General features: G+C 39.1%; 1 protein-coding gene across 1 annotated transcript in view; it reads right to left on the bottom strand.

Moving 5' to 3' along the window:
• map9 (microtubule-associated protein 9) overlaps positions 1–12,786 on the bottom strand; it is a 65,371-nt gene that overhangs the window by 30,127 nt on the left and 22,458 nt on the right. The window contains exons 5-8 of the mRNA XM_051928162.1: positions 9,199–9,413; positions 6,486–6,615; positions 2,873–3,117; positions 711–784 (exon numbers count right to left, since the gene is read on the bottom strand). Of these exons, the coding sequence (XP_051784122.1) occupies positions 711–784; positions 2,873–3,117; positions 6,486–6,615; positions 9,199–9,413 (664 nt within the window). The remainder of the gene's footprint in view (positions 1–710; positions 785–2,872; positions 3,118–6,485; positions 6,616–9,198; positions 9,414–12,786) is intronic.

Below are 12,786 nucleotides of genomic sequence, written 5' to 3'. Positions count from 1 at the left end.
AAATGGAATGTGATAGTAACATTTAAAGGTAATTTTTGTAATCAGTGGGGCAAAACGCCTAAGATACACCCAAAACTGTTTAGGAAACCAAAATATTTTGCTGTCCAGTGTTGCTAGAAATGCCTTTCTTCACTATACTATTGTGATACTGTAGCAGAAACCCTCACACCTCAGTTGAGTCTCAAGTAGGTGGTCGACCTCAGGCAATGCTGTTGTGCTGCTCCAGCTCATTTTTTGTTGAACACCAACATGCTTAAAAGATGGGAGAGATAAAGGGGTTGACACTGTCAAGACACCTATGCTTTGGTATGGCTTAACTACTGAAAAAAAGGGAAGGGCATATGATTAAAAAAAAGAAATCAGTTAATCAAGAACTATCAATACGCCGATATTGAACACAGCCCGCTTAATTACCATACTTAAGAGAGAAAGTGATTGACTTGTCAAATTAAAACCTGCATCCTCAGAGACACAAAATGCTGTATTCATTATACAATGTCCTGCAAGAACAAATTGATTATCCTTTTGGGATCAACAAATCCCTGATGCATGAAACCAATGAATATACACAGTCAATTTGAGTGCAGTTTTTAGCTGTCGTCTGACACCAGAACAACTGTTTTGAAGATGCACATAAAATATTAAATGGGTGGCAGCACTTATGCTTTTGAAATAAATAAGTATAATTGGTATCATTTAAACTATCTTACCTTTCTTTAGAAACATTACCAGTGTCCGGACTTTTAAATACTAATGCACTATCTGGCTCATCTCCATCTTCATCCTACATTGATAAAAAATAGATAAAATGTTTTTCTAAAAGGATCTACAAATCCTTAAATTATTGATGATTAACTATGCAGTATGCCTATTAATGACTCTAGCAAATCTAATAACCATTCTCAAACTTGCATAATCCAATTAAGAGTCACGGGGTAACAGATCCAATCCTGGTAGCACTTGGGACAAAACAGGAGCCAGCCCTGGAAGGGGTGCCAGTTCATCACAGGTCCCATTTCCGCACACACACTCACACAACCAATTTATAATCATTAGAACATTAGAACAATCTAGACGAGAACAGGCAATTCAGCCCAACAAAGCTCACCAGTCCTATCCACTTATTTCTTCCAAAAAAAACATCAAGTCGAGGTTTTGAAAGCCCCCAATGTCTTACTGTCTACCACACTACTTGGTCGCTTATTCCAAGTGTCTATCGTTCTTTGTATAAAGAAAAACTTCCTAAATATTTGTGTGAAATTTACCCTTAACTAGTTTCCAACTGTGCCCACATGTTCTTGATGAACTCATTTTAAAATAACAGTCTTGATCCACTGGACTAATTCCCTTCATAATCTTAATCTTCTTTTGCTTAAACTGTATAGGCTCGGCTCTTTTAATCTTTCCTCATAATTCACTCGCTGTAGCCCTGGAATCAGCCTAGTCGCTCTTCTCTGGACCTTTTCTTGTGCCGCTATGTCCTTGTTGTAGCCTGGCGGCCAAAACTACGCACAGTACTCCAGATAAAGCTTCATCAGTACATTATAAAGCTTCAGTATAACCTCCTTGTACTCCACACATCGTGCTATATAACCTAACATTCTGTTTGTCTTCTTAATGGCTTCTGAACACTGTCGGGAAGTCGATAGCTTACAATCCACTATAACTCCTAAATCCTTCTCATAAGGTGTACTCCCTATTTTCCGACCGCCCATTACATATCAAACTTCCTATGTGTTTTACATTTACTGACATTAAACTTCATCTGACACAAATCTGTCCAAGCCTGTATGCTATCCAAGTCCTTCTGTAATGATATAACAGATTCCAAATTATCTGCTAATCCACCTATCTTGGTATCATCAGCAAACTTAACCAGCTTGGTACTTATATTCCTATCTATATCATTTATATATATTAAAAATAGCAGCGGCCCTAGCACTAACCCCTGTGGAACACCACTCTTAACATCGGCCAATTCTGATGAGGTTCCTCGCACCATCACCCTCTGCTTCCTGTGTCTGAGCCAATTCTGCACCCATCTACACACCACACCCTAAACTCCCACTTCTTTTAGTTTGATGCCCAACCTCAGATGTGGCACCTTATCGAATGCATTTAAATTAAATTAGCCTAGTACATAGAACATTCTTAGTTCATTTAATCCAGTTTATGGTTGCAGAGATCAGTAAGCTATCATAGCAATATTAGTGGCAAGGCATGAATCAGCTCTGAATAGGGCATCAGTCCATCGTATATGACACACAAACAGATACTCCTAATTACACCTGCATAGAAAGCCAATTTACATTCACTGATTAGATGCAGGAGACCAATCAGATACATTCAGACAAAACCAGTTTTGAATTCACAAGTCATATAACATGTAAGTGCCTGTAACCTCTTAATGAATTAAACAGGTTTGCAAGTAAAATTATACTAATAACAGTTCTGGGAACTGAAGGCTTCTACGAGAGTGAGTTTGAGAACCACTGATATCAGACTACGGGGAAAACACCCTTTTCATAGTTTATGAATGCAGTTTATTAACTCCCATTGGTCTCTTAACTGAAATCCATTAACATTTAGCTGGACTGTTTGATCTGCTCTCAGTTATCTGTATTTCTATATTACATTTCTGATAAAATCAAGTTGTCCTAAATGGATTAGTATCCCCCCCATCTCCAAACCTTTTTGTCCTCATACAGCCATTTTTTTTTTTTAAATGATATGATACGACCACAGCCAGTTAATAAAGTGCAAAGATAAAGCAGTCAGACACTTGCAGCTAACTTGGCACTATTTGTGCCAGCAAGTCTTTGTCCTGAAAAAGCTTAAGTAATGCGCAGTGTTGATGGGCAGAAAATAGTACCTCAGAGCTGTCTTTTGTAATTCCCTTCAAATGAGTAGAACCAAATTTCTTCTTTCTCCTTTCCTCCATGCGGGGTGATGTGCTGCCACTGATTCCTATGATCTTGTCATGCCTAGATAATGCCTTGGACATCTCACTTGTTTCGGTTTTACCCATCATGAGCTCCATTAGAGTTGGAGATTTTCGTTGTACTTCTTTTGCATCTTTATTTTCTTCAGGATCACTGTCTTCTGTATTATCACTATCTGAAAATGTGAATTATATAATAATTGTATATGAATCAGTTCATTAACTGTGTGGCAAAATTAACATGGGTTGGTTCCTCCTTGTACCTAATGTTGTCAAGGAGAGTCTCTAACCCTTTCAAACTTTGAAATGAATTAAAATAATCATCACAAAACTGCTTAATTTACATTAGCATCATCTATGACAGAAGCAGAGCTAGACCTTCTAGATATTTTTAAGCTAAAATTAATGGGTTTAGCCTTCACTGCATTGTTCCCTGGGAGTAAATGGTAAAAAAAGCTTGCCAGCTATGTTAGTCACGGAAAAAAACAAGAAACAGTCCAAAGACCCACACCAGAAATACCAACCACCCACCTTTATTTTTTATACAGGCCATCAGCATTCTTTCCCAAACCGACAGCCCCATGTTTCCCACTGGCACAACTCTGAACAGAGCAGACCAGGAGAGGCACACTTACTTCAGAAACAAAATAAAAAAAATGTTTTCACAACATCTGTGAAATCCACTTGAAAATAAAAGATAGTCTTCAGAGTGCATAAGGTTTTTTATATCAGAGGTCTTAATCATACTAGTAGTCAGAATGGAATATCAGAAAGTCATTGACAAAGGAAACACCAGAGCCAAATTACAACGACATGTGCAAATATGTACTGTATATACACTGCACATCTCAAAACATTCCCATACTGGAACTGTCCAGTTCAGGGTCATGGATACCCACAGAAGAATAATAGAGTACTTTCGAGGTAAAAAACACGTGACATTTTGTAGGCAAGTAGCCCAATAAACAGCAGCTAATGATCAGTGACATTATGCGTATGTTACACCAAAGTAATAAACTTAAATGGAAACAGCTGTGTACAGAGAATAAAAATGGGCCAGGAACACCCATACACTAAAGGTGAAGATGCTGTATGTGTGTTGGTTTAACCTGTAAACCTTACACCACGGAAAAAGTGAACATAGCGACAAGGTACAAGACAATCATCCTGCATTATCATGGTCGCTCACAAACAGAAATTTCACATCAGACAGGTGTTTCCAGACGTACTGTCTGAGCTCATCTGCAGAAGCAGAAACCAACGGGCAAATCTGAGGACCAGAAATGCAATAGTCTGCCATGGAAACAGAGTACAGCAAATGAGAGATATGATCAATCAAGGTTATTTCCATGCTATCAAGAAAGAACTGGCTGAACCAATTGAGACCTAAGTATACACATCTACAGTCTAGAGAAATCTGAAAAGTTACAACCTAAAAGCCAAGGTGGAAATAAAGCCAAATGACTTGCTTACAAACTAAAACACAAGGACTGAGGTGTAGAAAATAGCAGCAGGTGCTGTGGAGTGATGAGTCAAAATGTGAAAGTTTTAGCTCTAACGTGGGGTAGTTTGTCCATCAAAGGGCTAGAGAGTAGTTCAGCAGTGAAGGATGGTGCTTATTAGAGGTTCCCTGCAGGTCTGGGCCTAATTGTCCACAAACGGAGTTGGTGATTTGATCAAAATTGACGTTCCCCGAGCCAGTCTCTTAATTATCTTGCAATATCCATCAGGAAGATATCTCATCAGTTTCACCTTCATCCTGACGCATGACAATGACCCCAAACATGCCACCAAAACCATACAAAACTATCTGCTGCAAAAGAAAAACAAAGTATCCAGCAGCAGATGGTGTGGTCTCCAAAGAGTCCTGAACTGGACATCATCAAGCCTGTCTGGGATTATCTTGTAGAGACAGAAGAGAGTATGATGGTCAATGTGTACAGTTAAATTGTGACAAGTTCTTCAGGAGGTCTGGAACAACCAACCACGCAAGTACCTTTAGAAACTGTATGCAAGTGGACCCAAACCTGGTGTAAGATTACACAACTTGCAGTCACAGGAAATAAGAAACTTGACGACTGCTGATCTTATTGCCGGAATTACAAAACTGCATATTGCAGGGCATGCCAAATTAGACAGCACAGTTTTACATTTCTAGAGCATCGTAAGCTTGTCCCATTTTTGAACAGACAATAACATTCTGTCAGACTTAGCCGGAGCTGAAGCCAGAGCCAGAACCCATGCAAATGTGTGTAAGGTATGACAACTTAAGTCACAATACCGGCCATTTTTTCCTTTTTCTATTCTGTTGTGGTGCATAAAACATGAGACATCAGACAGACAAGCCTCTACTGTTTGTGAGGTCCAAAACACCATGTTTCTTATTCCTCATAACTACATTATATGCACTGTACATCTGGCCAAGCACTCATTGGTTGTCACCTCTCACAAACACAGAGTCTGCCCCTATGACTTAAGGCAAAACACAAACCTGTTTAATTTGGTTGGGGAGACTAACCGAAAAATTGGACAAAGTCTCCAGATATGTCACATTACATGACTGCCAGTCACAAGAGCACCCCTCAAGTGTCTCCAACTTGCTAAGATTATGGAAATTAAGTCTATGGCTGAAAATCGCTGGAATAGTTGTGTAATGAGACATGGATTTAAGAGAAGGCAAAGGTGGTGTCACACACATGTGCATGGGAGGCAGCTAGAGGGCTTAAATAAAAGAAGTACCATGCCAGAGCAGGGGGTGGCGAGCTGCACTAACTTTCTCTTTCTGTCCTCTGCAGACGATCCTCGGGAAATCCCACTAGGTACCAGTGCCATTGATGATGCCATTTCCGATACTGGCGCCATTGATGACATCACTTCCAGTCCGGATGGTGCCAATTTGGAACCGGTGCTCTGGCTGACGTCACTTCCGGTTCTGGTCCCAATGACATCCCTTCCGGTTCCGGTCCAGATGATGTCAATTCTGGTCACGGCCTTCAAAGCCGCCATTTTACCAAACTCAAATTAGTTCTGTTTCGGACATTGTACCATTCACAACTCATGGAAAAGATACCCATTTTTCAGCCAGGGATATTATACGGGTGGCTGCCCCAAACCTTTGATGTTTCCTGTGTCTTATTGTGACGGTGGTGACATCAAATATTGAATTAATTGCTACTTTGTTTCTGTTTACTGTACTTTCTAGGATGGCAGAGGGTGGCCAAGTACAATTCTGCAGGGCCATGGAATTCATAGCATTATTTTTGAAAGCATTCCTATAACATTTCTTCATTAGGTGACTTAAGACATTTGTGTAGTTCTATATAATGCTTCAAAACTTAATATTATAATCATGCAACCTATTTATAGGTTACAGATATCAGTTTCTATTATGCTTGTAGAAACAGATTAAGCAATTATTTTCATATACACAAACAGTTCTAAATAAACATGGGTTACTTTATATGAATCATTAATATGAATCATTAATAACTTATTAGGGCTAGCTGATAAACTGTCATTTAAAATTCAGACAACATAAACAAACCTTCAAAGGCAGATCCATTGTTTGACTTGCTTAGAGTGGACTCAAAGTGTCTGGAGTCTCCTAAAGATGAAGGATATCTACTAAACCTTGAAGATATAGTGGGTGAAGTGGGACTTTTAGGTGGTGAACTCTGAAATGAGAAAATGTGGCAAGATTTTTAGATAAGTTTCCAATCTGCATGAGATTTAAAAAGTTTTTCTAATACAATCTTCAAAAATGGGCATATGAGCTGTAACTGTTTAGCACAAGAAGAAAAAAAACTGAAATTACTGTGCAAAAATGACATTACAAACTTAAAAGAGGGCACTGAGCTGGCTTAAAGGTTGGTGTTGCTGCCACGCTGCCATATGGGCATTGTTCAAATTTATGTGTGAGGAAAGCAAAGCGAGCAGGGGGCAAAGGCCCCTAGTTATTTATTTTTTTGAGAATACTTCCCCAGCTTTGAAGGTGACTCAGTTATGCTTGGTTAGTATTTACTGACCACCTTCTTCTTCTTCTTTCGGCTGCTCCCGTTAGGGGTTGCCACAGCGGATCATATTTTTCTGTCCTCTGCATCTTGTTCTCTTGTATCCATCACCTGCATGTCCTCTCTCACCACATCCATAAACCTTTGCTTAGGCCTTCCTCTTTTTCTCTTGCCTGGCAGCTCTATCCTTAGCATCCTTCTCACAATATACTCAGCATCTCTCCTCTGCACATGTCCAAACCAACACAATCTCGCCTTTCTGACTTTGTCTCTCAACCGTCCAACCTGAGCTGACCCTCTAATGTCCTCATTTCTAATCCTGTCCATCCTCGTCATAGCCAATGCAAATCTTAGCATCTTTAACTCTGCCACCTCCAGCTCTGTCTCCTGCTTTCTGGTCAGTGCCACCGTCTACAACCCATGTAACATAGCTGGTCTCACTACCATCCTGCAGACCTTCCCTTTCACTCTTGCTGATACCTGTCTTTCACAAATCACTCCTGACACTCTTCTCCACCCACTCCACCTTGCCTGCACTCTCTTTTTCACCTCTCTTCCTCAATCCCCATTACTCTGTACTGTTGATCCCAAGTATTTAAATTCATCCACCTCGCCAACTCTACTCCTTGCATCCTCACCATTCCATTGACCTCCCTCTCATTTACACACATGTATTCTGTCTTGTTCCTACTGACCTTCATTTCTCTCCTCTCTAGAGCATATCTCCACCTCTCCAGGGTCTCCTCAACCTGCTCCCTAGTATCGCTACAGATCACAATGTCATCAGCAAACATCATAGTCCACGGGGACTCCTGTCTAATCTCATCTGTCAACCTGTCCATCACCATTGCAAATAAGAAAGGGCTCAGAGCTGATCCCTGATGTAATCCCACCTCCAACTTGAATGCATCCGTCACTCCTACTGCTAACCTCACCACAGTCACACTTCTCTTGTACATATCCTGTACAACTCTTACATACATATCTGCCACTCCCGACTTCCTCATACAATATCACAACTCCTCTTTAGATACCCTGTCATATGCTTTCTCCAGGTCCACAAAGATGCAATGCAACTCCTTCTGGCCTTCTCTATACTTCTCCATCAACACCCTCAGAGCAAACATTGCATCTGTGGTGCTCTTTCTTTTCATGAAACCATACTGCTGCTCACTGCGGTGGGTTGGCACCCTGCCCGGGATTGGTTCCTGCCTTGTGCCCTGTGTTGGTTGGGATTGGCTCCAGCAGACCCCCGTGACCCTGTGTTCGGATTCAGCGGGTTGGAAAATTGATGGATGGATGGCATACTGCTGCTCACTATTCTTCAACTCACTTCTTAACCTAGCTTCCACTATTCTTTCCCATAACTTCATGCTGTGGCTCATCAATTTTATCCCCTGTAGTTACTACAGTCCTGTATATCCCCCTTATTCTAAAATATCGGCACCAGTACACTTCTTCTCCACTCCTCAGGCATCCTCTCACTTTCCAAGATTGCATTAAACAATCTGGTTGAAAACTCCACTGCCATCTCTCCTAAAAACCTCCATGCTTCCACAGGTATGTCATCTGGACCAACGGCTTTTCCATTCTTCATCCTCTTCATAGCTGTCCTTCCTTCCTCCTTGCTAATCCGTTGCACTTCCTGATTCACTATCTCCACATCATCTAACCTCTTCTCTCTCTTGTTCTCTTCATTCATAAGCCTCTCAAAGTGCTCTTTCCATCTGCTCAACACACTCTCCTCGCTTGTGAGTACGTTTCCATCTTTATCCCTTATTACCCTAACCTACTGCACATCTTTCCCAGCTTGGTCCCTCTGTCTAGCTAATCGTTACTGGTCCTTTTCTCCCTCCTTAATGTCCAAGCTTTGTGTGTGGGGATGCACAAACCAGTGTGTTTCTTCGTAAATGGAGAGAGTTATGTCAGGAAGGGCATCTGTTGTAAAATTTTGCCAAATCAATATGCGGACAACAATTTACTGACCAATTATCACTTTCTATGTTATTTGTTCTGTTGACATTGACATGCTCCATTTATTTTTGATTAAAAAAATGTTGCAATCAAGAATTTAACTTCCCCACTCCAAATGTATCCGGTTATCATTCCTACCACTGAACAACCAAAGCCAAACTGACCAATCAGATTGCTCACTTGGGCACAACACAGACATAAACACATAGACAGTGGTGTTTTATTATACAGTAGAGATTTGTCTACTTTAAAAGCAAAATATTAGAAAGTAACCTTAGGGCTGGGGCTCTTTAATTTTCTCTGTGTTTCCGATGCAGACGTTGCAGTGCTCCTTGTGGTGGGCGATAAAGGTATGGAAACTGAAGATGTTGCCTGTCTGCTCAGAGTTTCCTCATTTGAGCCCAAGCTGTCTTCTCTGCTAGGGCTACTTCCTTTCAAAGTTCTTTGCCGTGGCTTTGGCTTTGGAGTGTCACCATCTGTTAAACTGCCTGTATAGAAATACACAAGATTCAGGCAAATGTGTTAAATAAACAATTTGTTTCACTCATTCTTCCTTCCTTAGTATTTTATTGTTTTTTGTTTTTTTTTTAATTTTCTTGTCACTGTTGTTGTTCTTAAATGTTGAAAGTTTACTTGAAAGTTGTTAGCAACATCAATGGGGATATGGAGTTCAAGAAAATCTTACTTACCAAGAAAAATATTTAAAAATAATTCATAACAAACACAGTTGTATAGTGTATAAATTACAAATATTTAAATAAAACTGAATACTCTGCTTGCACAAGAAGCCAAGATGAAGCCTCAGAGTACAGGTGAACTTTTGCATTACTACGGCTTAAATGCAACTAACTGCAGCTATCTGCCTCTGCGGTTTATCCACTTTATATTAACAAATTGCCTTTGCATCCACGTTTTTTATTTTGATGAAACTTGGCATATAAATTACACCTACCTTCCAGAGCTCAGATACATTTTTTGTTTAAAAAAAAAAATGCCCTTGGGATATATGCTCTTTTCTTCATCACAGATAGTGAAAAAATGATAATTTATAGTGTTTTCTCCAACCACTGTGCATGCGCTATGCACTACCCACTTCATGGCTAAGCGGATGTGCAATTTAAACAGATTGTTATTTTTGTGGGAATTGTTACATATGCTTAAATGAACTAACTATTTTACATTACAGCTGGTAATTAACCATAGTAAAAAAAAAAAAATTAAATAAATAAATAAATAATAAAACGTAATAAATTGAAAGAAAATTATGTTTCATATTGTGTTACAGGTATTTGTTGTGTTATACGTTTTCGTTCTGTTTGGCTTTGAAATTAACACTCAAACACTTTTAAACTTACACTTTTACTGTAAAACTTCAGTAAAAACCAATATTTGATTCCTTGTTTGGACTTGCATTGTGACAATGCAACGTATAACTGCCCGTGACTGAATATGGTTTTATTATCTCTAATAAATAAACCGACTTTTTCGAATGTATGTCCCTGTGATTTGTTAATTGTCATCGCAAAAGCTGTTCTAACGGGAAACTGTACATGTTTTAATACGAATGGCATATCAAGATCTCCTTTGGTGTCTAATGTTATCCGCGGAAGATGTACTACATTACCTTTCTTGTCACCTGTTAAATGTCAAAATTTGTCGACCAAGTTTGAATACAACTAACCTTGTCCTATTGCATAGCCCATCACTCATACATAAATTATGCAATAACATTATGATACGTCATTCTTTCAACAGTAATTCGACTGGTGGAAGACCGGACAGTCTTAACGGTTGTAGATATTCTACGGGATATTGTAAGTTGATGTTTTTGTCTTTGGCACAATCACTACTAACTGTTTCAGCATAGTCTATTGATACGCATTTAGCCAATTTGCCGTGTAACTGTCGACAATTTTCACGTTAATTTGTTTGTCTTCATTGTTTCTCAGTGCTAGGATTGCCCATGTACTCATTTCTTCTGTTGGTAACCCTTTGGGATGAAATTCTTCAATACAATTTGGACATAAATCTTCTTTTATTGGGCACTTAAAGTGAGGAAAACGTAAAAATTTATAAGAGCTGAGAGCACAAGAACTGTGTCTGACAAAAGCATTCACACGAATGAGAGGACTGTTGGCGTGGGCCGTTAACCGTAAATGGTCAAGAGGAGGACGGGACTTGAGAAAATCTCTAGTCTTGTCTAGTCTCAAGATTTTCTTTTATAATAGAGAGATTTTTAGTTAATAAAACAATGAATGATGAAAGGATGTAAGTAACCATTATTCACACTAAAATGCATATGTATGGGTTCTACTTATTATTATTATTTATTTTAATACACGACTGGCTACTTTGTATCATTTCCATGATAACCAACCTAAAGGTTTTTAAAAACAAGAAGAAAATCTACATATTAATTTCAGGTACATTTGCAGACTTTGTTAGCTTGTTTGAAAGTTGGACCTTTTTCTAGTCACTTTATCAAAAAAATTTGTGAGCACAATTTTGTTTACTTATTTTTGTAAAAGTGAGTCATGTTCAAAAATTACAATGAAAATAGGAGGAATTAGTAGTATGCATAAAATAATTTTAATACCATTTTACACTATTCTGTGACTGACATCATTTTCATAGACAACAGATTTCAACTCAAGTGATGACAAAACAGGGTGATCTGCTGCAGCCAATCCCAGCCAGCACAGGGCACAAGGCAGGAACAAATCCCTGGGCGGGGCACCAGCCCACTGCAGGGCACCCACACACTAGGGACAATTTAGGATCGCCAATGCACCAAACTTGCATGTCTTTGGACTGTGGGAGGAAACCGGAGCACTCGGAGGAAACCCACGCAGACACAGGGAGAACATGCAAACTCCACCGGGACCCGGGAAGCGAACCCAGGTCTCCTAACTGCGAGGCAGCAGTGCGACCACTGTGCCACCGTGCCGCCCGTCTACGGCTAATTGAACTTTAAATTTCTTTAGCATGAAATTTTTCCAAAGCTCCCAACGAATACTTAAAATCTGTGCCGAAATCTCAAAATATTTTTTTCATGTGCCACGTTTTATTGCTTACACCACTTTTACACCTCTCATATTGCAAACACCTTTTGTTTTAATTATGTGTGGATCACCTATTATGAATTATGTGCCACATGCTTTTTTAGTTTCTGCAGCTCGCACTGCTGGGCCGCAATATAAAAGAGACCAAGGGATTTTATGTCATGATGGAACGAGATTGAAGTTGGGCCTTCTTTGTGCTCCTTTCTAAGGCGTTTATAACCCAGGCAGGGCTTTTGCATCTCTATTTTGCTGAAAAGTTCCAAGCTCTACTCAGTTATTTAAAAGGATAAGTTCTGTATTTTTCAGATCAAAGTTATTTCTTTAAAAACTTGGTATATATGCGTTTGTCACACAAAATGTTTATCTAAATTTAAGCATTTTCTATGAATATTAAAAAAAAAAAATTCTTGTCTTGCTTTACATTGGAGGGTATGGGGCATGGTGGAAAAGCTTAAAAATGTATCAAATATGTCCATTTTGCAGGCAAAACTTATGCTTTAAGAGATTCACATTTACATACTTTTACCTATTTATTCACATATTTTTGTATGTCCCACTTTTCTAATCTACCTAATATATGTTTAAGCTGTAATTGCAAAGCTGTATTGATTCAGTTACAATGCTTAATAACACAGAAAATGATGCAAGTGTAATTTTCTTAGAAAACACATTCTTCATATATTTTGTGTGTAAGAAATTGCTTCAACTCTAATGGCTTGTTTTTACTTCACGCTCAGAACACATTTGCACATGCATCATGGCTGCTACATGTTCCCAGCATTTATTTGACATGTCCTCC

The sequence above is a fragment of the Erpetoichthys calabaricus genome, chromosome 5, assembly GCF_900747795.2.
Source record: "Erpetoichthys calabaricus chromosome 5, fErpCal1.3, whole genome shotgun sequence".
Classification (NCBI taxonomy): domain Eukaryota; kingdom Metazoa; phylum Chordata; class Cladistia; order Polypteriformes; family Polypteridae; genus Erpetoichthys; species Erpetoichthys calabaricus.
The sequence above is the reverse complement of the archived record's forward strand: the minus strand, read 5'-3'. Positions and strand labels throughout refer to the sequence as shown.